The 26,778-nt window shown below is 38.7% G+C and overlaps 3 protein-coding genes across 8 annotated transcripts in view; all 3 read right to left on the bottom strand.

The window, feature by feature from the left end:
- Positions 1-861: 861 nt before the first annotated feature.
- Positions 862-4,477, bottom strand: LOC148418994 (uncharacterized). Of its 3 annotated transcripts, none has more exons than XM_088422539.1 (4): positions 4,194-4,477; positions 3,330-3,817; positions 3,053-3,249; positions 862-1,298 (listed from the first exon to the last, which is right to left on the bottom strand). In XM_088422539.1, the coding sequence occupies exons 2-3, from the start codon at positions 3,795-3,797 to the stop codon at positions 3,073-3,075; spliced, it is 645 nt and encodes a 214-aa protein (XP_088278665.1). In that variant the 5' UTR covers positions 3,798-3,817; positions 4,194-4,477; the 3' UTR covers positions 862-1,298; positions 3,053-3,072. The 3 variants fall into 3 exon arrangements, with proteins under 3 accessions (XP_088278665.1, XP_088278666.1, XP_088278664.1); XM_088422540.1 differs by lacking the exon at positions 862-1,298 and having other exon boundaries at positions 2,349-3,249; positions 3,330-3,613; positions 3,686-3,817; positions 4,194-4,476; XM_088422538.1 differs by lacking the exon at positions 862-1,298 and having other exon boundaries at positions 2,349-3,249; positions 4,194-4,475.
- A 6,537-nt stretch (positions 4,478-11,014) lies between these two features.
- nr4a1 (nuclear receptor subfamily 4, group A, member 1) lies at positions 11,015-18,667 on the bottom strand. 2 transcript variants are annotated; one of them, XM_088424502.1, is made up of 7 exons: positions 18,516-18,667; positions 14,982-15,988; positions 13,842-13,971; positions 13,426-13,589; positions 12,604-12,806; positions 12,123-12,301; positions 11,015-12,033 (listed from the first exon to the last, which is right to left on the bottom strand). In XM_088424502.1, the coding sequence occupies exons 2-7, from the start codon at positions 15,783-15,785 to the stop codon at positions 11,771-11,773; spliced, it is 1,743 nt and encodes a 580-aa protein (XP_088280628.1). In that variant the 5' UTR covers positions 15,786-15,988; positions 18,516-18,667; the 3' UTR covers positions 11,015-11,770. The 2 variants fall into 2 exon arrangements, with proteins under 2 accessions (XP_088280628.1, XP_088280629.1); XM_088424503.1 differs by having other exon boundaries at positions 14,982-15,766.
- A 1,839-nt stretch (positions 18,668-20,506) lies between these two features.
- dgkab (diacylglycerol kinase, alpha b) overlaps positions 20,507-26,778 on the bottom strand; it is an 18,131-nt gene continuing 11,859 nt past the window's right edge. For 2 of the 3 annotated variants that reach the window (XM_088423491.1, XM_088423490.1), the window contains exons 10-24: positions 26,102-26,190; positions 25,028-25,135; positions 24,840-24,938; positions 24,712-24,762; positions 24,474-24,547; positions 23,909-23,983; positions 23,756-23,841; positions 23,593-23,682; positions 23,345-23,505; positions 23,194-23,258; positions 22,165-22,255; positions 21,898-22,078; positions 21,702-21,822; positions 21,561-21,621; positions 20,507-21,286 (exon numbers count right to left, since the gene is read on the bottom strand). In XM_088423491.1, coding sequence (XP_088279617.1) covers positions 21,206-21,286; positions 21,561-21,621; positions 21,702-21,822; positions 21,898-22,078; positions 22,165-22,255; positions 23,194-23,258; positions 23,345-23,505; positions 23,593-23,682; positions 23,756-23,841; positions 23,909-23,983; positions 24,474-24,547; positions 24,712-24,762; positions 24,840-24,938; positions 25,028-25,135; positions 26,102-26,190 — 1,433 coding nt within the window. In that variant the 3' untranslated portion in view covers positions 20,507-21,205. The remainder of the gene's footprint in view (positions 21,287-21,560; positions 21,622-21,701; positions 21,823-21,897; positions 22,079-22,164; positions 22,256-23,193; positions 23,259-23,344; positions 23,506-23,592; positions 23,683-23,755; positions 23,842-23,908; positions 23,984-24,473; positions 24,548-24,711; positions 24,763-24,839; positions 24,939-25,027; positions 25,136-26,101; positions 26,191-26,778) is intronic. The other variant, XM_088423492.1, reaches the window with a different exon arrangement.

Below are 26,778 nucleotides of genomic sequence, written 5' to 3'. Positions count from 1 at the left end.
CAAGTGGCTAAAAGTCAATATTTTGTTTATAATTGATAATCATTTTTCATGTGCAATTAATACCTTTACCAACACATTTTGCCACTTGCTGTCCAGTGACATAAACATCGCATGTGCTAAGGGAATGATTAATAATAGCTCAGGGTTTGTTCATGTGACATTCGCAAGCTGAGCCATGATTGGTTGTTACCTGAGCTCTGAGTACAAGCGATTTCATTGTCAGTTGACAGCATGTGGCAAAAATGTTGTTAACGCTTGTAACTCATTCACTGCCAAAACAGTAAACGTTGATCTTTGACGTTTATAGCGGTCATTGACAATGAGTGAGTAAAAAGGTCCTTTGCAAAAAGGCAAAGTTATTTACTGCAAGTAATGGGTTATTTAAATATATGCCTATAGTGACAGGCGGAATAATTAACTCCTTCACTGCCAGCCAGGTAAAAATGGATCTTTGACATCTATAGCTGTCATTGAAAACAAATGAAATGTTCTTCTGCAAAATGGCAAAGTTATTTACTGCAACTGCAAGTAAAGCATTTTTTATATATGCTTGTGACTTAAAGTGACAGTTGGAAAGGGTAATTCATTTATTGCCAGCTTGGTAAAAATGGATCTTTGACAGCTATAGCCGCCTTTGGCTGCGAATGAGTTAATTGTAAATGGAAAAAAAAAATTCTTGCAAATTAATTAAAGTCAAAATATTCATTTTTGCTGAAAACTTCAATAAGTATTGCCTTAAAGAATGCAGTCATGTGTTGAGATGTTAAAAAAAACATAGAGAGAAAAAATAGCATGTGCAAACTTGCCACCTCAATGCATTTAGTAATCATACAATCAATTCAATTTTAAAAGTAACATTGAAACACTTTTATTTGTCATACAAATTAGATGAATGAATTAACATCTTTTTCTTTACATTAGATACACTTTTTTCATCATCCGTTTGCAAAACCAACAGCCTGCACTCTTCCGTGGGCAGACGTATGCCAAGGCAGAATTAACAAAAGTAGAGCTCTCAAATTCAATGCCAAATGATGACGATAATCAATCCTAATTAATGTATTTTAATACAAAACAACACCCCCCCCCACACACACACACACACATTTCGATTATTTTCTCTAGAGTGATTATGAAAGAATGAGGGAGAATGAAGGCAGACGGAAGATGGTGTCATCAATCAGCTGTCAACAGTGCTAATTAGCGTCTTCGTTCTCAAAGGCTATTCTTAGCCTCGGTGTTCCCTCCTTAGCAACACAGCACTGAACAGCTGACAGATGACCAGTGAGAGAGCTTGACTGCAAACACACGGAGTGATCATTTGTTTATTTTTTTTTTATAAATTGTGTGCCATTCTAAGAACCTATAGGGTCTCATTACTCTTTGAGGCTTATATAACAATGCAATCTCGGCATGCTGCGAAATTCTGTTCAGTCCAATACATTAGGTGAAAGCATGCATCACAGACATGATTCCCATGACGATTCCATTTCACTTAATTGGTCCGAAAATCTTTATAATCTAATAAGTACAAATTCTGTACCGGTTGTTTATTTATCTATTCAAGTGACATATCATGGTAAGAATAACAAGTAAATGCAATTAGATGAAATGTCAAATGGTTTAATTGACCTTTGTAACCAGCTGTTGGCATTCATACGTACAGCAGAATAATAGCTTGTTCTTCAACTAAAAAGGCTCACATTTCACACGAAGTACATTACCATGTCATTTTTGAATAACTTTTGTTTGGTTATGTCCTGTGAGTTTTTTTCTGTCCAAACCTACTCATTTGTGCTCACTGTTGTGCCAATTTTGTCTTACTAAGACATGCATCCCATCCAAACGCATGAGTTATCAGTGGAAAGGCCAAAAAGCCCTCTTCTGAGCACTCTTAGTAGGGTAGCGCCAATGAGCAAAAAGGTATAATCCACTACATTGGACACAAATTAATTAGACAGTAGACAGTAAAGGTTGGGTAATGCTGCATTCTTGTTCAGATATTGCGATTCATAAAACATTTGGGATCTAAATTATAGTTGAATTTCTAAAAAACAGCAGGATTTTGATTCCAATGTAAATGTTATCTGCCAAAAAGGTCACACAAAACTTGTTAGATATGCTATCTAGAGATAACTGGGGAAAAAGTCACAAAAGCCAGGACAGTCAGGGCTTGGGGGCGATATTGCATCCTGAAATCATCAACCTAAACTCTACCAAAAACCAAGCTAAGTTTTTCTTTATTTTGGTTGATGCAATTATAATTAACAATGGACAAAAAATACACAAAGTTAAAAATGGAATTAATATTTTAGTTTTCAAGTGAAAAATTGATGTAATGCTTTCAGTGCTGGAATATATGCTTTTGTTGTTTATTTTAATCAAACCATACCCTAATAACACTGCTATCTGCAATATTTCTGAAATATAAAAAATGATCCTGTTGCCACAAATATACAGGTATTAGCAATTACATACACAAATTGCTGAAAAATAACATCCAACACTTAACATAAAAATGACTAAAGAAGCCCACCAAACAAAACAGCACAACACTGGAATTTAGAGTGAAAATGACAAAATAACAAATCAACCACAAAGCATAAAGTGAAGATGCTCTTATGCTATCTGTCAAAAGTTGTAATATCTATAAAACAGCAGTGGGTGACAGCATCACTCTGCAAACACCTTCCTGTTCCATTTCCATTGTGTCAATAGCTCTCAGGCCCAGTCAGATGGTGTCTACTTTTGCTTTCTGTCACTTTTAATTCCATTTTTATACAAAGATGAACTTCTCTTCACACATGCATATTGCTTTCTGTCACATTTATTTCATTTCATATACAGAGGTTAACTTCTCTTGACACTTGTATGACAGCCATGAAAGCAAAAATGTAGAGTTTGAGCGCAAAAGCTGAGAAGCGCCATTTAGACAAAAATAGAGCTGTGGTTGTTAGCAGACTGTCTATCACAGCCTCATTTGATGTTGCATTCCTAACCCCGGCAAAACTGAATTTCACCTTTGAGAAGCGAGGAAAAGAGGAAACCCAACCTTGTCCTTGGCGACGGTAACTAGGTGACATGATTGTGAAGATGTTGCAGGAACTCCCCCCTGGTGGTTGTATGCCCTGGAAAAACGGCCTGGCAGAAGTCGCACACGTGAGACTGCAGAGCCAAGTCGGACATCAGCAATCTACCGGGAAGACTTGGAAGATCAAAGCCACGGAAACGATGGTCTGACAGCGGCATCTGAGGCAAACGCAACACATTTTTACAAGTAAACATGTGGAACAATGTGTTGGTGCAGAGCAATGACATGGTTGATTTACCTTCCTTGAGTCCTGGTGACTCCTGCCTCCACTGGAATTATCACTGGGAAGCTTAGTTGTTAAAGGGCCTTGTCCTAATGACATCTTTTGTTGTGCCTTGCAATCAGGTGCCTTCATGCTGAGCTTGGACATATCTTCAGCCAGGAGATGAGATGTGTTCTCATTTGGAGGGAGTGCATACACGTCTAACTGTGCTGCAGGGTTGTGTGCGCTTAATGGGTTTCCCTGGAAATGCGCTGAAATTCCTTGGATACGCTCGCTTTGCAAGGCATCATTAGGAGCACCTGCAGACAAACACTTTACAAGGTCATCATGAAGGATTGTGAGAGCTATATCTTTGGGGTGTTTTGTTGAACCTTTCACGCTCTGTAAGGTTGTCATTAGCCGGTGCAACAAAGCTGCCTGTCTGAGACAAAGAGATCTCAGGTGAACAAATTCCTGGTAAAGTTCTCTGTAGGCTGCCTCCATTTCTGCGCACCAGCATTCAGCTGTGAAATCATAACACTGGATGAGGATTAACATTGGGTAACTTTTATCATCACTATAATGTAACCTACAGGGTTCAAAATCCAGTCCTCGAGGGCCGGTATCCTGCATGTTTTCGATTTTTCTCCCTCCAACACACCGAATCAACCGAATCAAGATAAGATTCCAAAACATGCAGGAAACCTGCTCTCAAAGACTGGCGTTTGACACCTATCTAACGTAGAGTAGCGTAGCATATCAAAGCATAGCATTGCATCACATTACACAGCAAAAAAGCATAACATTGCATAACTTAGCAAAGCAAAACCTATTATTTCATATTTGAGTACTATAATGAAAGGGTAAAGTCTATTAAGTGTGTATCTCATTAACACTTACTGAATTGTCACTTGATCAACTTTTGCATCTCCAAGCAGAGACTTCTATAAAGCCACCTTTATCTTATGAAGACCTCCGATAAGAGATAAAAATATTTGTCGGATAAATCCTGGCCATTGTGGTTCTTTTTCTCTTGCCGCCCTATAGCAGAAAATAAAAAAGGAAGGGGAAATGGCTCAGGAGAAGAAGGAAGTGAAATGCATTTGTTAAAGAGGACCTCATTGGTTAAATAACAAAGTATTTTTAGAGCGCCATAGCAAGCACTATGAACTTAGATGACACAATATCAGATTTGCCTTTATGTCATGATTTTGGAAAGTTATCACAATTTTTTACAAACAGTTACAACAGCTGTAGTTATTTAGTCCAAACCTGTCATTCCGTTTAAAAAAAAAAAAGATATATATATATATATATATATATATATATATAAATTTGTTCACAATTTGTTTGGCCACTAGCATAAATGAAAAATGCAGTTCATTTTGTGTTCTGCTTTTCTTTCTCTGTATCAATTCCTCATTACACTCTAAATGTGTTAACTTGTCCACATAGCAATTATGAACAAGAAATGACTGACAAGGAGGAACCAAGTGTGCCTATGAAGAAAATCAGTGAACTTTGCCTCAGTGACTCCTCATATAAACCTCAGAGCATACAATGTCTAATTACAACTAATACAAAAATTTCAGTTACAACTATATTAAGTATCAATAAGTATCTAATAAAAGTACACCCCTTGACTTCTTTTTTTTCATTAAGGCTGTTGAGAGCAGGTTGCTATTTGCAAAGCCAAGGTGGCTGATGAACCCATGGTTAAATAAATGAATAAATAATAACATTTGAAGTTCAAATATATTTGATTTTGTTTGAAGGGAACGAAAACCTGAAGCGGATTGATTCTATTTTCATTATTTTCATTGGGAAAAGTTTATTATTACCAAGTCCCAACAAACTCTTAACATGTATCTTTTCATCAAAATGCATGAGTAAGGTGTGGCTCATCACATGATGTCCAGAACATGATTGTGAGTCAGTGGCATGTCCCTTATTAAGATAAAAGGATGGATGTACTCCTTGAGGCCGATATTAGTTTAAAAATAAACCTTGTTTAATGTGCTGGAGTCCGACGGGGGGCAGACTACTTGCTCTGACATCTATCCACTTGAGCGGCCCCCGCCTCTGAGTTTGCAGCCAGCACCTTGTGATCCCAGCGGACTTGCCAGTCCATTTTACTTATGTAACTCTCTGTTTAAGGAACATGGAGAGTCTCACACTCTCATCAGATCTCCACAAAATGGCTTCACTGTGATCGGTGGTGAGAGGGACAACACATTCAAAAGAACATGCGAGCAAGCGAGAGTTGTCGGGCCGATGAATGGTGAATTAACAGTACAAAATGCCCTAACAGCAAATTTGGTGCATTCTTCGTAAAACTGAGCTAAAGTTTAGCCTACCGAATAAATGCCAAGCACCCAGCTGCGCCTGCAGCTAACGATGACAAGAAAGACGCTAACGTAGCGAGCCATAGCAAAGCTCTTTGCAAAACTAAACTTGAGAACAACCTGAGTCCAACCAATTTTGACAGACAGGATGGAAAACGTTTTATTTGGCGCATTCTTCGTAAAACTGAGCTCAAATTTAGCCTACTGAATGTATGCGAAGCACCCAGCTGTGGCTGCAGTTAACGATAACAAGAAAGACGCTAATGTAGCAGGCCATAGCGAAGCTCTTTGCTAAATTAAACTTGAGAACAACCTGAGTCCAACCAATTTTGACAGACAGGATAGAAAATATTATATTTTAATGTTATTTTCTAATTATTTGGTAATTGACAAACGAAATTAGCATGAATCTTCCTGGTGGTTGAAATTAGCCACACTCGAGACTAGTCTCAAATACTGTACAGCTGAAGGTAAATGGTTACAACTGCATCTGTTAAATAGAACAAATGACTGAAGCCACTTTTCAGGCTTGCTGGTTCCTATCCCAGCTATCTATGGGAAGTAGGTGGGGGACACCCTGGACTGGTTGCCGTCCAATAGCAGGACACACAGAGACAAACGACCATCCACACTCACAATCACACCTGAGGGCAATTCAGATTGCCCAATAGACCTATCATGCATGTTTTTGGAATGCGGGAGTAGAACGGAGTGCCTGGAGAAGACCCACACTAGCACAGGGCGAACATGCAAATTCCATACAGTAAGGCCAGGGCTACAATATTTTTAAACTGGTGATTGCATTTTCCTTTTTTTTCAACAGTGAATATGTTCTCAGTTATTGTAGTCCATTCATGCTGAAAGTAAATGAGATCAACAAGTCAAGTTTCAAGTTCTATTTTGAAAGTCGTTGCTCTTTGCCAGACAGTATCTAATGATATCTCTTTTAATTTATTATCTTTTGATTACATGTGTAACACTACCGTGTGTGTCAGGTTACTAACATGTTCAAAGTACCACACATGGCAATAAATATGTGTGGAAAAAAATGTGCTAAATTGGTATCGGTGTTGGGCAATGTACTCAGGCCGCAATTACAACCCCGAGTAACATAAGACCAAGAACCGCAGATGCTGGTGAACAAGCTGGTGCGAATATACAATGCAAATTCACATGGTCGCTTAGTATGAAGACTTTTGACACAAAATATTTGCACCACTATTTTTAACAGCTACTCTTGTTTCCAAGGACTTGTTTAACAAATTGTCACGTTCAACACCACCCAGGATGCAGAGAAAAAGAAGACATTGCCAGTGGACGTAGACATAGCACATGTTGGTTTAAAATGCTTTAAATCCATTTTTGATATGTGCCTTCATTTTGGATTCACACAGGTATTCGATCGTCTTAACCCTCAGAGCGCTAATTGTGATTGCTGCTTAGTCCGCCATGTGTTTGTTCTGACCTTGAACTCTTCCTTCTATACACATACACGCTGTCACCCTTGCGTTGCACTTGATCCTTGTGTTAGGGGCTCTCTGAAGTGTGTGTGTATGAATGGATATGTGTGTATTAGTGGCGGTGGGGGCTTTGCTGCGAATAACTTCTGGGCCAGGAACTGTCATCTGCCAGTGCAACACAATCTGTCCCGTCAATCTTGTTTTATAATTGTAACATTCTCATGTTTTTTGGCTGAGCAGAGAGAAGTTTCCAACATAGTGAGAAGCACACATGAATACACACTGAAACAGATATCCTTTTTATCTCTGACTGTGCTACTTAAGCAGCTGGGAGATTACAATTTGAAAAAAAAAAAAACACCTTATTATTTATAAACAGGCTATCCACACATATTTTATTAGTTCAAAACAATTTTACAATCACGGTTAAGCACAAACTTAAAAACTACAGTTTCCTTCTCAGGAATACACACACACACATATATACATACACACATATATATATATATATATATATATATATATATATATATATATATATATATGTGTGTGTGTGTGTGTGTGTGTGTGTGTATAAACATGACATTAATGGAAGAATAGACTGCAGAGTGAGCAAGAGTTTTAAGACTTATTAAAATGTTCACTGAGTATTATGGATAACATGATTATTTCTGCATATATTGTCTCGATCTCGATCTCGATCAAGTATTTCTTTGCCCATCACATTTTCATTTGTTGCCGGATAAACCACTAGGTTCCACAGCCATAAAGAGAAGTTTGTGGTCAATCAAGCTTGACTTAGGTTTAAAAAGGATTTATCTTAAATTCAACACTTTTCTGCTCAAGGTGGCATATGCAAAAGAAGAAGAATATAGAACAATTGCAGTCAAGTAAATCATTGTCAAATTCTTAGATTCACACCAAAAACAAGAGCCATTTAACGGACGAGGTGCAAACAGATCTCCAGCAAGCGATCTTCCAATTGAGAATGATAATTCACTTAGAAGTTAATACATAGGGGAGCAAAAGAGCTTTAGCTGGTGATGTGGGCTGTACGCGTATCATAGGGATGGCATGGCCGCTGACGTCTGCCAAGTCGTTTATCAGCAGACTCTCTCGGCCAGAGAGGCCAGATCAAATTACAGACGTTTCTATGGGCTCAACAATGGCCGGCTATAAATAAACTCACAGAGGGTTTTCCACACTCAATAACACACCCACGCTTCAAACGGGACAGCACATATGCACCGTACAGTAATCATATGTGCGTACTCATCAACATGCTATACAAATAGGTGAATATCAGCAGGAAAACATGCAAGTCTTTGCATAGATTTAACGGAGCTTGGAATGAAAGCGGTAATTAAATGTGGCAACGTCCCAACAGAATACAGAGCAGCTTCCCAAAGTTATTTGGAGCTCAGTCCATCAATAAACGACAGGTGCAACATCCTCACAAAACAAAGCTATTAGCTTTCTTCCCACTGCAACAATACGGCCAGTCTCTCCCTCAAACACACACAAATGCTCCATGCTAATTCATGGGATTTGCTACGCTAAATCAGTTTAAATGAATCTAAAGATAATATTACTCGAGCAAGTCGTGTGGGATAGCAGGCCTGCAGGTTGGCACACCACTGTAGCGTTTATAAAAGAAGACAGTGTTCCCTCGTTTATTGTGGCCGTTTAGTTTACCTGCAGTAAACAAAATCCGCACAGTAGTGATTGAACTTTAGTTTTTGCTTTTGTTCCATTTTTTGTTGCTGTTGGAATATGTTTCCTTCGTTAAAAAAATAAATATATAAATATCAATGCTTTTGCCTCGGCCAACTTAGGAAAAAAAATATCAAGGAAAATAGTTAAGTAGACTTACCATAGATATGGTCATGAAGGTAAGTCCATGCAGTAGAGTTTGATTGGGGGGAAAAAAAAGCTATTTTTAATATATTCCGACTTAAAAGAACAAAAATAAAAATAGCGACTTGAACCTGCAATACAAAAAGTTATGGTTAAATGAAATCTGCGAGAGTGAAACCGCAAGAACCGAACCATGATATAGTGAGGGAACACTGCATTGAGACACAAATATAAATGTTTAAATTTGTAAACACAATGCTGTATCCTACCCATTAACAGTAGATATGGGAAAATTAGGTCCGCAAATTAAAAACCCTGTCACAGTTTGGCTTTAGCTACAGGATCTTCTACTCAAGGTTAACGAGTTCATTTGATTTAAGGTAGATTAAAAACACCTGTGGCTAAAGCCAAAATGTGGCAGGATTTTTACTTTGTGGAGATGATTTACCCATCCCTAATTAAAACAAAAACCAAGTGAAAAAATTTCTTGGCAATAATTTGTTCTATGCAGCACCACTACTTTAATCAAGACATTCCAATCAATATTAGGTTTGCAGAATATGAATTAAGCAGCAAAATCTACCTGTTTTTATGTCTGTCTCAAAGGGGCGGCCATGTTGCCACTTTCCGTCGACAGAAAATGACATCACAGTTGCAGCCAAATCACAGCTCAGCTAGCAACTGTCACAAGACTAGACTCGAATAGTTCCTAACCAGTTCGCACTAAAGCTCAAAATGAAAGCACTCGGTAACACTTTTTCAGAATTTATTATCAAATATACTCCACGTGAACACTTCTGCGTCATGAAAATCCCCCTTTCTTCCATGAATGAAGTCTCTGTATCTCTTTGGGTTGAGATCTTAGCTGTTTCCCCTAACAACCTGGCGGCATTTTTCAAAAGAGTTTGCATGGTTCACTTCAAGGGTCATATAATAAGGAAACACATAACACAAGAAAGTGAAACACATTATCAGACACAGATAAGCATTCATTTTAGCAGTGTTATGAAAAAGCAGCTAAAATTTAAATGACGGTGCATGATGCTCAAATTCAAATTGTAAAATGTTTTTTAAAAAATCTTTTGAATAACTGATTTTAGGCATCTGAGCATGTGAACCACATTGTATAGTATATTGACCAACACGCTTCAGGCACTTTTTGTCAACACCTTTTTTATGATAGCTAATTTCGATTTTGTCATCGTCTTGTTTTTTACATCACACAATGAGTCACGAGCTTACTGGAAGGGTTGAGGAGTTTTTGCAAAGGCACTTTTTAAGGGCCAGTCTTATTTCTTTCTAGGTGAATGCAGATTTTTGGCTGAAATAAAAAAAAATTGTGGCTTTAATCAGCTGATTCATTTGAAAGATGATAATAATAAAATAGCATTTTTTTCCCCATCATAATGCATTTTGATTCACTGGGCAGCCTGATACCTATATATTGTTTGGGTCACAGAATGCTTTGCGTGGCGGAGTTACCTCATTAAATCCCTAAGACATATTTTTAAATTTTTTTAAGGGTTCGGAGATTCAATACCAAGTATTTATATTTTTTTTCTTCAAGTGTTTGTCTTTAATTGGATGGGAAATTAAGAAAAATTAAGTAAATATGAATTATGTACTAAAATAATCGATAACTTTAGGTACTTGAGTACAAAAGTGATTACTTTATGTAGTAAACATACTAAAGTAATTGAATACTTGAAAAAATTAATGAAGTTACAAGGACTATAAGTGTAAGTAGTTGTATTCTTGTTATATTTAAGACATCTATGCCTGAATTGTGTTGCACGACGTATTTCTTTTTGTTTTTAAACAGACTTTGACGTTAGGTTGTGTGTAAAATAGTGAAATCCAGGTAACTTCTTTGCATGGCTTCCTTGTATTGCTCACCTAATCGTTGTTTGAAAAAAATAATATTGGATTTGTTTTGATTGACCTCATCAATACAAGGTTATGGTATGGATTTTCAGTGTGTGTAGTAACCCCTGCAAATAGAGTACATAAAAGTAAATAGTTAAAAAAAAAGAGGAAAATATTGGGCTTATGACCAACGTTTGACATGCGGTAATCTTTAATCGGCTGGTTTATTAATCAGTCGTTCTCAATTTTTTTCTTTAATACGCATTCAATACCACCAAATGTATTTGTGTGTGTAAAATGGAAGCTTTTAAAAAGCGTTAGAAACAGCAACAACAGAGTAATGGTGAAACATTTTCTTTGATTTAAGGCTTAAGGTTCGCTGGCAAACTAGACTCGTATCCTTACTTGTGTCTATTTTAGCCCTTCCGCAACTATTTTGTCTCCATTTTTAAACTCTGGAAGCCAGTGTACATTTTATTATTGTAACATGCAACTTGTCTGTTTCCAACAGGCAATAAGCTACTAGAGATTTTTTGATGACTTGGTTTTAGCTATCATCACTGAGCACTGCAATGCCAACATTGTTTTTAGTTGCATAGCATGGCAACATTTACACATTTAGCACAGCAATAAAGTCCTTTTACAAATGCACACTTGAAATAAACAACCACTAATCTCAGTCCAGCTCTCTTTGTAGTGCCTAAATACATAATGTTCTGTAACATGATGACATCTCACAAGACATCATTGCACACTGAGTGCTCGGTGCTATATTACACCTCTTATGGTTCCATGGGGTGCCAATCTTTAAAGATTCTGCATGCATGTTTAAAGATAGCTGCTGTAGAGTGGGTCCCCCATTGTAAGATGACAAGTAAAGTGCTTTTAGCACCAGCAAAACCACAAAAATCGTATAAGGTGCCTTCATTGTTCTTTTGTGTCCAAGAAGTCAGAATGGTAGGATATCCATAAAGATTTTGTCCACGATAGGTGGAGGGGGGACAAGGTTCTCCAGTTTTAGGTAGAAGATGCGCTGCAGGCCCTGCGTGCAAAGAGTCCTCAGCTCTGGGAGTTTACCGAGAAGCCTAGAGAGATAATTGGGCTGGGTTCTGCTCGTATCCGATTTGTTTCCACTCGCGTGCTCCCTTAAAGATGAAATGAGGTTGCTCTGGAAGTCTTCAACGCGTTTGGGTTCCTTGAGGCCGTGGCGATCTAAGGGTGAAAGATAATAAAGAATGAGATGTCACGGCATGGAACCAACGCGCTGTGATTAAGTGTGAGAAGGAACCAATGGGCCGAACCAGTGATGATGACGAGTGCTGAAAGGCACGCAAACAGGGAGACGTCTAAGTTCATTCGGTGAAGGCTCTGGGAGAAATCCATGATGGAGTCGATCCAGTCCCCAAAGCTGCGAACGCATTGCAGTCGGTGGAGGACCACGCCGTTACAGAAGATCAGTTTGTGCTTCTCTGGATTTGACCTGGAAAAATGCAAGCAAAATTTTCACTATTAAAGCACATACAAAACTTCACTTTTTTTTTGTTTTTCTCCTGTAAATGTACCCATATTTTCATCTTGTTTCCATATTTCCTGACATCTTCAAACTATTCCAGCTGTAATCCCGTGAAATTCTGAATCAACATTCAAAACTATTCATTCATCCATTCAATCATTCTATAACATTTCTCCAGAAATTGTCTTTCCTAGTTTAATATATGAATATTTTATTCAAGGTTCTTTTCTCTTTTATTTGATTCATTTCCTAAATGCTGAGAAAACTACCTGTATGCCAGGCGTAGGATGAACAGCTCAACAAAGGCAGACTCAAGAAGTAGCTGCTGGTCCTCTGTGCAAAAGTCGCAGAATCCTGGGATGGTTTCAGCCCAGCTTTTTATTACCTCCAATGATCCGGTTAATAGATCATAGAATTGCTGAATGTCATTAGCATCCTCCTTTTCTGATACCTTGTCCACCGTCTCCTGGTACTGAGGAACAAGGAAATACATAATGAACTCATCTGCATATTTTATTTGATGTCCTCTTGTGAGCCAGCCAATTTATTTGTATCGAGTTTATTGGATGTTTGTTTTTGGCCTATATCTTTTGACTCAGTGGAGCTAGCCTACATGCCTATCCAATTCCAATGATGTTCCATATATCTGGGTGGGATGCAAATAATTTTGCTATTTTCATGTGATAAAATGTAGACACAAATAAATGGGATGGGTCAGAGGAGAAAAGTATGAATTCCAAGTACATATTCTGCTGCCGTGACAGCAACAGTCCGAGAACAAAAGGGGGCAAAAAAAAAAAAAAAAAAAACATGCAATCATTCTCCGGTATTTTTCAGCACTATATTGTCAATTGGCAGGTAGATCCTTGGCGTGCAGCTGACAAATCAACAAACACAAATAATAAAAAACTCAACCAAAAAAAAACATTTTTTTTACCAATAACCAATTTCTTGGTTATTTATTTGACCCAACTTTATTTGCTCAAATGAATAACCCGAAAAGTTGGGACAGGCCCCTCTCTGACCCAATCTGGATATTTTTGACCCAACTGAGTGTATTCAATGTGAAGGCAGCAATCAGAAACGCTTACCTTGGAATAGTCCAGCTTGCCAATGGTTGGGTTGGAGTCTAAATGCGCACGTACTAGTAAGGAAATGACGTTGACGTTGGGGGTAGTGGAGGACGCCTCCGCCACCGTCTTCGGTTTGGATGGCAGACGACCTCTCCGACCTTTCAGGCTGTCTGTGCGAACAACTAGAGACAGAAAGGATGAGAGGAAGACTTCATGTGCACGCCTGTGTCCTTCACATGGCTGCACTACACACTCAGAAAAAACAGCTGCTACAGTATATCCATTTCTTTCTGCAGCTGCCATTGTAAATCTCAACTAACATGTGTCTATCATTCCGAGCTTTGGTTTCACAAGATCGTCATTACAAACCATGCTTTGGCCATCATCATGCATAAGTCAGTGAAAATTTCTAAGTGAGGCTGACGTGATTTTACCTTCTTTGACCATTCCTACTGTCAGACATTTCTGGAAGCGGCAGAACTGGCAGCGGTTCCTCCTCCTCTTGTCCACTGGACAGTCTTTATTGGCCAAGCAAACATATTTTGCATTTTTCTGCACAGTTCGCTGTCAATCAGGAGGAAAAAAACAATATCAGTACGGGTGGAGTGTTTATCATGCTCAAATCACAGAAATAATAATGGCTCTTTAATGGGCAAGGAACCATATTTGGTGTAGTGTTTTCAGAGCAGACTTAGCATGATACTTAGAGGGAGATGAATTGTGTGATTTTTTCCAACAAATGAGAATAGTCAGTCAATAAAAATGCATGAAGAACTGCTGTCTATATTCTCCTGAAACCCATCCTATTTATTTATGTCCACTGTTGTGTCCATTTAGTCTCAGCAAGACAGCAAAGGTAATCGCATTCCATCAAAACTCATGAAACACAAGTGGAAATGCCACAATGTCCTAAGCTGACCACACTAGTGCTTAGTAAGAAAAACAAATGTCCACTACAAATGAATAGACTGGATCTCAGTTAGATAATATGTTTTCATTGTTGTCACTTTCGTTTCGCAGTTAATCAGGTATTTAAAATCTGACACTATAATAATCTATAATACAGTATTACTATGAAAGCAGTATTACACAACAAGAGTAGTGTTTGGATTTGAGTTCATAAAACAGTCCAATTTTCATTTGTTTACAGTTTCACCCAACAATCCTTTAATTCATACACTTCCATAATCCTTTAATTCACCCACTTCCATAATTTGAACCTTTTGATATAGGATGCATGTGAGAATTGCTCCTTTGTCTGCCTATCTGTACTGCACCACTAATTGTAGTCAAACCTTTGCATTGTTGTCTAGTATTAAGCTAAAAAGATTTTATAAGGTTGCACGCCATGTTTTTGTTGAATGCAAGTCCAGTGAGCTGCGTCCAATGTAGATAATATTAAAATGTGAAATCAAAGAAACAGATTTTGGTTTGCATTTTTCAAACTAGGAAGATTCCTTCAACTCACGTGGACAAAAGTGAGCTGCGTCCAATGTAGATAATATTAAAATGTGAAATCAAAGAAACAGATTTTGGTTTGCATTTTTCAAACTAGGAAGATACCTTCAACTCACTTTAAAGAAACCTTTGCATCCTTCGCAGGTACGGACTCCGTAGTGCTGACAGGACGCATTGTCCCCGCACACGGCGCAGCGGCCCTCGCTCAAAGCCGGGTTGTGGATTTTGGGGGAGCCCTCCACCAGCCTGGCGCCATGCTCCATGGACATGACGGGGCAATGCAGCGAAGACACTTGCTGCTGAGGGGACATGAAAAAAGGCTCGTCGTGACCGAGCTGGGAATCCTGGTGGGGCAGCACGGGAGAGTGCCGCTCCGGCGTGGGGCTGAAGGGGAAAAAGTTGGGCTGTTTATCAGCTGGTGGGCCCGGATTGTACGCGCTGAAAGGGGAGTCCCATACAGGTGCGCACAGTGTCTGAAAGCCTGTCGCTGGAGGGGAGGCGGCGGGGTACCCTGGACTGCCGTAGTAGTCTGAGCCGCATGACGACAGCGTCTCATCGAGACAGCTGAGGGTAAATGAGCCCGGGTAACAGCCATAGACTTGGAGGTCGTCCAGTTTGTAGCCTTGGTTCTGCATGTGGCAGTCTGAATTTTCGGCGACAGAGGAGTGCTCGAATGAAACCGTAGACGAGGCGGGAATCTTGCAGGAAAAAGCGTCCAACTCCCCTATGTAGCCGCTTCCCACTAAGGTATTGATGCTAGGTAACAACGACATGGACAGCTGCTCCTTCTGGCCGCCGATGTCCATCGGCAATTTGGCGTCCGGGTCAGGGGTTAGGAAGTCGGAGCCGAAGTGGGAGTCATGGGTCAGGGATACATGCTGCGTTTGTACACAGGGCATCGCTGGGGCACACAATGACATCAATTATCACAGTTGAACCAAAACGGCAGGATAAGACAAGTCAGGTTCCGTCATGCTTGGAAAATGTTATATATGCAAAACCGCTGCCATCTTTTCCACGCAAGCGTCTTGCTTATCACCGGAGAAGTTAGGCACTAAATCACGCAGATGTACTTCAGTGCCTACGAACATCAGAGACAGTGATACGCAGGGCATCGGCATACCTATAAGACAGGGATCACCATGAGTTATTTCTTGGGTACTAATTAAGGTGGAGGCCTACCGTTTTGAGACACACCTCTTAAATAAAAATCGAGTTCAAATTACCTTCAATCTTATTAACTCGGTCAATGCCGGCCCAGTAAATACGTCTACAGCCGTCAATGGCAGTGAATGGGTTAATAACAAATTTGTCCGAGCCAAGACTGATCATGTTAATATTTCTCACACTAAATGTCAACTGAGAGGGTATCTACAGTATCTTTAAAACAAAACAAAATCTAGAACTGATGCCAAACACAGCTATAGCTCAGTAAAACCAGTCAACCTATCAAATCATTTTGACTGAACTGAAAACATAATGAAAATTTCAATCACGCATAAAAATCTATAAGTGGCCACGAAAAGGAAGTGTAGCTACTCATTATAAGCACGTAAAAGTACAGAAAACATTATTAGTCTATAAAAGTACCCCACTGTATATTATATGGATGGTATACACATCAAATAAATAAACTACTACTACAATGATGTAACAAGGTTGAATACATTTACATACATTTCAAAATGAAAAAAAAAGTTTAAATTTCATCAAGCGTATGCGTTTAAAAATAAATGATAATTTCTACAGCATTCCCAGGAAATCATAATGACCCATCACTGGTGAGCTTTTTTTTTTGGTTAGACTCATGGGCTATTCATGTGGTCCTTGGGGACAGTATAAGAACTTGGGCCGGTGACTATCACAATAACTTCAGTTTAGTTTTGTTTTTGTGGCTTTTTGTTATTGAGCTGTTAAAAAATGTTGTAGAAGAATAACATACACTGAAACATATTCTACAAATGAATGATTTTATGCAAACCCTATTCCTGTGTGCAAATGATTGTTTTAATAATCAATGAAGCTGTCAATTATTTCATGGATTAATCAACAAATCATCTTGTAAAAATACACATTTTGATTTCCATGCCTTTATCCACAAAAATAATTATTTCAAATTGACATGAATTAATTATAATTCGGTTACTGGTTTGGTCTGTAACATGTCAGAAAAACAGATCAATTCTAAGCAGTGAAAGAATTTTGAATGAAAAAAGCGTACAAATGATTCATTGGTTGTGAAAAATACACATCTATTCATTTGACAGCTGATTAGTTCACGGTTATTTGTTGCGCCTATAAGTAAAATTTTTCAAAGTAAAACAATTTAGCATGTTTGTTTCAATTAAGATTGTTTGACCCTTTTGCCTAGTTATGCTAGGAAATACCTCTTATCCTCACTGTTAGTGTGACACTTAAGTTGAAGTTGTATCATTTTATTATTTTTATTAATAATATACTATAAATAATGTATTTATAGTATATAAATGTCAATGTCAAGATGCCGTTAAAATAAATAGCAGGCAGGTATCAAGGGGTCTAAGAAAACTGCCTGCATGTAAAATGCATATGTATCTTACTGCAAGTAAAGTGGTGTACGAAGCACAGTGATTGCCTTGGGCGAGGGCTTGATTAGGACATGTGCTGACGTAATTTGTGAGTGTGTCTGTGTCTGTGTGTGTTGGGGTGGGGGGGGGGTATGCCTGACAAAACACATTGTACTGCCCACTGAAAATGTGTGGAAAAAAAAGTTCATTGCATATCAATGTGGTTAGCTTATTTATAAACTTGTATCAAATTCTTCAAACATTTCCCGTTGTTAATACAGGTTGGACAGATGTGATACTTGACCCTGGAAAAAAGATTATTTTTGCTTCCATTATTTCCTATGGGAAATTTTTGTTTTGAAACCAGATCCCGGGTTATTTGTCCACAGAGGATCCACTGTATTCCTTATAGTCAGTAATTCTAAACGGCCTTCTGTTTCCTTTATTATCCCCTTGAATGCCTTATTTCCCATTATGCCCTCTCCTTGGCATCAAGGCATCTCGGCCCTCTTTAGAAAGTGTTGCCGTTGGCGCAGCGAAGCCGTCAGATGCTGTCAGATATTGTGTTACTGGCTGGTCATGTTCTTAAGAACTCCTTGAGTGGAGGGCAACCCTCTTTCACAGGGACTAAAGCAGGGAGTGTTGCAGATTGTATTACAGGAAGGGCTCAGTGCCATGTGAAATGGGAATGGTGGCAAAGCCTGGTTATGCATGTGTGTGTGTCCTTGCACAGGTGTCTGCTTGAGGACCGACTGGAGACATTGTGAGGAAATTGTTGGAAAGTGACGTTTCGGCTCACGCTCTGAGAGTTTAAATAAGGCTTGAAGGTTAAGACTTGGCTTTGAATGTTTACAATTGGGCTTGGACTCACTTTCAGGGAAACATTTGGGCTTGCCGAACAAAAACAATATTGCACTCTACACGCATTCCATCATCTTGTGCGAAGCACTCCGAAAATGTTCCCATTTACTCTTTTTCTGTATGAAGACCAAAACGGTTTGGGGTTCAATGCACTTTTTTTTTTTCCCTAGCCATGTATGGTGTTTTATCAAATATTGTTTATATGAAGAAAACATCATTGCAAGTGACATATCAAAGACTGACCTGATTCACGTAAATATCCAAATCCTGATGCTGCTCATGTATTCCAAAGGACTAAACTAGGCCCCTCTGATGCACACGCCCACTCACACGCTCGCGCGCGCGCACGCACTCACGCAGACACGCATCAGTTGAGATCCACGCGGGATGCTCCATGCGCTCCTTGTTTTATCACGCTGTGGAGACTGTAAGGCGGGCATATGCCTAAAACGGTGGAAGAAGAGGAGGGCTAGAATTCAGTCCCCGGCCAATCACGTAGCGGCGGCAGTACTCGTCATTTGAGTGACGCATTCGCGGGATTCCACTGACGCAAACGCCCATGCCCGCGCGCTCTAAATATAAACCACTAACTTGCAGCTCACGTGGGACTATTAATGGACGTCAGTAAAAATAGTGGCGGTTTGCAAGGAGAAAATGCTTCTTTTTTTGTATGTGAAAGAAGACAGACATTACAGAAAATAAATTATGCATTATCACACTTGGATCGTTTATATTTCGATCTCAAAGCGTACGGAGCAAAGGTAAACAATAAAAATGGTTTCTTCTGGTAAATTATTTGTTTTTCCGGTTCATCACAACAAGCATACCCATTTCAATGAATTCATGGAGGGTTATAAATGCATACCTTAACTCAGTCAATAAAGTAACGTTAAGTTTCATGATTTTTTTTTTTTTTTGCTATATCTAGGGGAGGGCCGTTTTGTCACTTGCTGTCGCCTGAAAATGACACAGTTGCTCAGGCTCAGCTAATGACCAATCACGGCTCACCTGTTTCCTGAACTTGGTCATATGACAATTGCATTCAGAGCCATGAATGGTGATTCATGCTATACAGTACACAGTCAAATGAACATAACCCATAACAACCACATAAGGTTTAGCCTGGATGCAAAATATTGTAAACCCAACAAAAGGGTTGGATACTGCAGCAACTTTCCAACATAATGTAATTTGAATACTGTACTGATTACCAAGCCTAACTCACAATTCTGAAGTTTGAGGTTGGAATTCCTGTGTAGGGTGTTTGTGTTCTTTGGGTGCAATCCAAAAAACATGGATTTTAGGTTCATTTAATACTTGAGGAATAGTGTTTGAAGAATTTTTTTGAGATTTAACATTGTCATATAAGTGTAAAACTAATTTTACCATTGTATATTAGAGCTTAAAAAAAATCAAATAAGTGGCCTAAGAAATCAATGCATAGACTGATGCTCCCAATTGAAGACGTGTGATACGATACATTGTATTGTACTGCATTGTTGTCATAGGAACAGTCACATAATGGACGGCGCAGTCACAGCTGTAAATGCCCGTATGTCAGCAACAATTGAAGCATCACTTAATACCACTCATGTCATAACTTATCAGTCCCAAGCAGTTAATACAAAGCGGACTTGAGCCCTCTCCGGGGAGGCCCGGGTGTGATCTGGTTTCTTTTAACAGTGCGAGGGATCGTTCAGTGTGAGCAGAAATTACTTTTACTAATGAACATGTGAATATGGAGAGGCTCTGTGAGGAATCTTTCTTTAAATAGTTAAGTCAATTTTATTGTGGCCGCAAATTCCTTTGTCATTTACTCTAATATCGAAAGAATTCAACTAATTTATGAGACACTTACTTATGAGAGGAGAATACATTTTTAGACCGTATATTTTAGCAAAGTACTGTACATGTTTTCATTTTTACCAAATGTGTCTTAAGATGTCTGCTTCTAGTTTGAAAACTCCCACGTAAAGTTCCACTTTTCCATCGCACTTACTTAGGATTAAACCTCCTCCGTTCTTTTTTTCCCTTCCTAACTCTGGATTAGTCCTGCTTTCCCACCCATGCATTCAGCGAAGCATTTCTCCCGAAATTCTGCCAGGATAGATAAGCATTTCAATATTCAATTGGCAGGGAAACGGAATACACCAGGATGTATACAAATATGCCTTTAGTCTTTAAAAAGACAGGCTATATTTCAGAAAATGTGGTATTTGGATCCTCACACAGCATCATGTTTGGGTTACAATATTGCTTTTTATTTAATAACAGAAAAATGACCCCACAAAGTAAGACAAGAAGCAGCTAAGACATGAATACATTGAAATGCGTGGCTTTCTGAGCATATAATATCAAAATAAAAATGCCATCAACCATAAATAAAGTAACAGCAGTGAAAGAATTAACGCTAAGTCCACTATAATTCATTCCATAATTCATCCTCAAATGTGTTTACCTGAGTGCAGATGTAACCTATAGCTGTAAAAATTTTATGGGAAAACAAGAACAACACGAGAAATTCAATCGCATTGAAGTAAGGGTACGTTAATGTTTTTCCCCAGTCTGTCAATTATAACACAAAAATAAATATATTTATACAACACATGAAGTGCAGTTAAGCATGCCATTCAAAAGCTAAAACCCACTTGTACACATTGTATCTATTTAACCACGAGGGTTAGGGTTAGGGTTAGTACGTATAAACATGAACTGATTTCTCATCCTTGTACTAAAATGTGTTTCAACCTCAAAAAAAAGCTTACAGTAATTGACCAAAAGTCATTTGAAACTAAGTAACACAGTTCCAGAGTAACAGTTTAGGAATTCCAGGGGGAAATCTAAAATAATGTGCCAATCGAACATAGAGTATTTCTGAGTAATTTATGGAATATTGTTGTCTGGGGTCCCTCTGTAGAAAAAAAGATCTGTGTCTATTTGAGATGGAAGAAACCGGAAGACTTTACCGGTGGACCCATTAACATGTTAGCTTGGTTCTTGTGAGTTATGTGGATCTGGAAGACACAAATAGGTTTTTTGGGTTGAGTTGAAAATATTTGGAATGATAGTAGCAGCACTCGTACAAAGACATCATACGGTTCAGAAGGAGTAATGAGGTAAATGTCGGCCCCTGTTGGCTACTAAATTTATCGCAGTTTTAGGCTACTAAGCAATCGTGACCTTTTTTAGGATTTAAATTAAAAATCCATCCAGGATTGCTCGACATGTTTCAAAGCCTCGGTTCAATTTGGCTCATCACTATTTACAGGTGATTGAATCGAAACTTACTGTACAAGGAGGTTGCAACCACGGCTCCCCGTCAATTTGCATGGGCAGGGCTTTGGATGTTCTAAACAAGTAAGAGTGACATAATTAATTAACTGATTGAATTTGGGGCGATGATGTCGGTGTTTGTTAAAATCAGAGCACCTGATCGTAATCTGGGATGTCTGTGCCAATCTGTGCCCGGCGCTCTTCAGTCCCGTGTAGATCTGACCCATTTCTATCATCCCTTCCAGGCCCACCACCTCCAAACGCTTATCAGTCATGTCTGCACAGATATCATTTTCAAAATGCTCTTGAAAGAGTTTTACAATAATATCATAAATAGAAACAGAACCTCTACCTTGTGCTGTTGTTTTAAGAACCTCTGGATCAGTGATGGCTTCATCGCGCTGCACTGGTGGTGCGCCATCAGGCTTAGCGGACTCGCCCCACAGGTTGGAACCTCCGTAGATGCTGGGTATGTTGAGGACAGCGATGCATGCGAAAGATGTGCTGCTCAGGTCAAGACGTTTCCCACAGCACTGTTATGCGTTTAACGACGAACGGGACAACAAATGAATGAGAGTTTACTTATAAAGGATCACATGACTGCCAGAGAAACATTCACCTCAATGGAGAGACACTCTGTGAGGTTCTTGCAAGAGGAACTGATGGTCTCGGATGTGGCAAATTCCAAATACCAAAGCTTGTTTTTCATTCTTAGGAGGAAATACTGTATATTAGATACATTTACAAAACAAACAGTATTGTTTTTGAATGTGAAGTGACTTGCAAATCTGCCCATTCATAAATATTTTGGATATACTTTGGTGATGAGAAAATGAAGCCTCACGAACCGCTTGATATTGTTTTACTCCTTTAGATCGTGCTTTTGGTTTAAAGACAAAGGCTAGTGCAATGGAAATGCATTTGATTCACAATGCATCTTTAAACAAAGAATGCAATTCAGAGGAGCAACAATGATCAAAATGGCTTCATGAGGCTTCATTTTCTCATCACGAATGTGATAGTAAACCATGTTTATTCTTTCATACACCCATACACTGTTTTGTGCTCAGGACAAAAGCAATTGAAGTAAAGTAATGCTTTTCCGCCATCTTGGTGTCGAGGAAGTATGAGGAAGTCAGTTAAGAAGCTTCAACTAGAAAAAAGTAGGGCTTTGGTGCCATTTTGGAGAAAGATTGTGCCATTGAACTATGATGAAACTAATTGAGGAGTTTTATCTAGATAAAAGTAGTGCTTTAATGCCCTCTTGTGGCATCTTGCTATTTTACAAGGAGGAAATCAATTCAGACAAAATTAAAATTTTGCTGCCATCTTATCTTGCTGGCATTTATAAGCAATCCTAAATATTTTTGGGGAGTGTCAATTATTGGCAGATGTTCACTATTCGCTGCTCTTTTCCTATGTATATGTGGGGTAAGTAACGCTAAAAATATTTAAACTTCTCAATATCGCCTGTTAGTTCTACACCGCTACATACTACAACCACAATAAGTCATTCTGAAATCAATCCAGATTGACAGCGTGAAATAAAACAGAAAATTGTTATATTTGAGTAGGCCTTTTTTAAGAGCATATGGTCACCAGAGCCACACTACACTAGGCAGAGTTGAACTGTAGTAATCATCCTCACCTGCTATTGAACCTCTGAGGGTACTTTTCTCTCATCGAGTGAAAACGATGTGCAACAGAAGCATCCTGCTCAATTAAAAAAACAAAAACTCAATTAATAAGCCTAGTTCAAGTATTGCATGACTCGGCCAATACTACAACATGCTACTGACCGATCCTACTGAGAAGTAGTTGTTGATAATCTGGTAGGGCACGGGATCTCCCACTTGTTTTGGATCATTAGGTGTCACTTGAATGCTCCAACGGTCCATCTGGATTACCTCACTTGTTTCAATGTTCTTCAGTATCTCTGTCAGATCAGACCCGTCGTAGCCTTCCAAGGGATCACAAGAAGCAAAGAATGTTACTAAAAGCTCGAATTGCATTCAAATTCACGTTTACCAGGGATCGATGCTTTTACCTCCTCCCCAGCGCAGACAGCGAGCCAGGTCATTGCCGGTACCCAAGGGCAGGATAGCCACTTGAGGATTCACCTGGAGGCCGGCTTTGTCTGAGAACACACGTACAGTACACATTTTTTTATGGCATATTTGATTCTGCATACAAGGCAAACGTTGCTGCACCGATAGCATCCAAGATCCACCCGGCTGTGCCATCTCCTCCGCATGCCAAGATCCTGCAGTCATGAAGATTGCGGAAGAAATGTAACCTAAAATAAAATGGTTTTATTATTAGGAAAACTACACTCAATAGTTGAGGCGGCAGAAGTGTGTTACCCTGGGCCGGGACCTCCATTCGAAAGGTTGTACACTTGACGTGGATTCAGCAAGTACTGAAACTTACAGAGAACTCTGTTAAGGAAGCACAGATAATAAAACTGATGAGCTGTCAAAAACTCTTTTGTTTGCAGAACTTTGCACGTTTAAAGTGGTGCTGTCAAGAGATTAAAAGTATTGAAAGATGAATTCATTAAGACCTATGATACATTACTCAAATTATTATTTTTTTAACCCATCTCAACATTTCTGAGGTAAAATAAAAATCTCACCCTATTCTTTTAATTTAAATATTACCATCACAGATCAAAAGATTTAAGTGGCTCCAGTCATGCATTAATGGAACATAATATTAATCAATACAGTACTTAGCTAACAGGAAAGTTATTGTGTTAAAAAAAAAAAAAACCTCAAAGTGCACTACAGTAAATTTCTACAGCTGAAAATGTCCATAATTTTGTGCATCTCTTTCATTATTGTAGTATAGGCAGATGTTTTACTATGGTCTTTGTATTGGACCTAATTAGATTTTACACCTGCTGCGATGTACTTAATGTTAACTTACCTTTCACCCTGATTTCCTCCACTCTTTGGGTTTACAAACACCAGCAGCGGGTGAATGTCAGGAATTGGGACAATCTGAGAGAAAGTATTTGATCAACATTATACAGGAAGAATGTTGTGAAATTGTGCACGTTTTCACTTTTTTTTGAATGCATTATTATACAAAGGGAAATGTCGAAATGTGCAGGCCATGAGAGTCCAAGAAAAAAGACGATGATGAATGTAGACCACACGAGTACCTGCAAGATGTTCCCATCAAGAGTCACGTTCGACAGACTGGTGTCCTGTTCCTTGAGGAAACACAATACAAACAATGAACTCAATTATGCAGCCTCACAATGCAGCGTAGTACAGTTTGGTGTTCTACCTTTGAGTGAACGTATATGGCCCATGCTGGGAGTATATGATCTTTAAGTGGCCCACAGTTGCAGGTGGAAATTCCAGTGTAGATGCACTTATCGTGGCGCTTAAATGAAAACACAGCCATGTCAACATATTGTAGTCCTCGTTTATAATTCATGATTACATTCAAGCTTCGAGTCGCATTCTTTTCACCATTTGCTGGCACCACACACAACGCCTTCCGGCTAAAGTTTTAATCTTTCTTTGGCAAACTTGACACTTGGAGCTGCGATCAGATCTGATCCAGTCGTGTGATGGCACCTGAGACAAAGGTATAGAAAGATTGATGACGGTACACCACTGTCTTAAGTCAGGTTTGAAGGTGATAAACAATTTATGCGGACGAAAGTGATCTGAGTATGGTTTTCTGACACCCGGTAAAATGATGAGAATACTTCTGGGTTGTCATGGGTTCCACATTAAAATCATCTCAACAGCATCAATTCAATCAAAAAAAGACTTTGAGCACCGTTGACACGAAAATACATCAATGGGAAGTCACTTTTTTTTTAAAGTATGGTATGAAAACATCTACACTGTAAGGGCCTGCTCTTGCAAGAATTATTGTGATTGCTTTCTTGAATCAATACTGCTAAAATAAACTTTGCAGATTTTTTTTCTTCACACGTACACTGGTTTTTCTAAATCATAACACAAAATTAACCACTTCCTAGCATCACAGGTGCTATCTGTATTGACAGCTACTGTGCCAGACCATAGATTCCACCCAGCACAGCCTTAAAAGTAAATGAGTAAGATATGTGTAAATTCTAGGGATGTGCGATAACTTTTTATAAGAACAACACTAGTATAAGTACTCAACTCTTTGTAAGTATAATACCAAAAATACTTTCTCAAAAATAACAATGACATAATTTTAAAGAAAGACCTACTGTATATATTCCCACATAACATAGCATTTTCCCTTAAAATTTCAGGAATTTGATGGCAATTTCCTTTTTGTGTAATTTGTCATTTCTAGTTCATGATAGTAACTACTCAAAGAGAGAAGTAGGTACTCATACCAGCTCCCATCCAAAGTACCGATACCTTGAAATAAGTACTGTACCAGCCTGATCCCTATACTCCGATATTTGTCCATCCCTTCTAAATGTAGTTCAAAAACATAATGTTACAAGAAGCATTTTTAACTAACTGATATGCTGACAAACAATATCTTAAAGCAAACGAAAGAGCAAGAAATTAAATCATCGGCATGCTTCTCACCCTCAGTTCCTGTTTAGATTTGACAAACGTGGGAGCACAGGGTTCGACGTTCTTGTTAGAACAATGACTATGGACTGTGTACTTGCAACCTGAGGAAAGAGAAAATGAAAATTACTTTTTTAGCACAATTTTTGACACTGCTCAGTGTATCAATAACAGGGTTTTGAAAAGGACTTTAGATTTCTCTCCAGGACACCAAACTAACCAGTGACTGAAATATACTATACTGCATGATAACAACTTTAACTGTACATTCTGTAAATGAAGGTATGACAGAATACTGCAACAAAGATGACCAAACATTCACATGGCAAGAAATTGCAGGGCAAGTAAATAAACAATCAAATAACTAGTATCTTACTCTGATAAACGCTGACTCAGGGGCGGAGCTACATGGTGGCCAGTGATGACCACTGGCAAGCCCTTATGACTCTCAGGCTACCTTTTTTGCAACCCCCACATTTTCACATGCCAGTTATATATGTTACTGCAAAAAATATATATATTTAATTGAAATTAAATGTTTTATTTCATAAAAGCCTGACTTTGCATGCCATTCCTTACAAAGTTGTTGTGACACATTTGCCTCATCATAGAAGTATTTCTGGCTAGCCCTTGCAATGACTCGCAGCCTATTGTTTGAGTCCCAACAATCATTTTGGAATCCCTAAACTGAT

The sequence above is a fragment of the Hippichthys cyanospilos genome, chromosome 9 (assembly GCF_059441005.1).
Source record: "Hippichthys cyanospilos isolate Australia breed blue-spotted pipefish chromosome 9, RoL_Hcya_1.0, whole genome shotgun sequence".
Lineage (NCBI taxonomy): Eukaryota > Metazoa > Chordata > Actinopteri > Syngnathiformes > Syngnathidae > Hippichthys > Hippichthys cyanospilos.
This window is presented reverse-complemented; position numbering and strand designations above follow the sequence as displayed.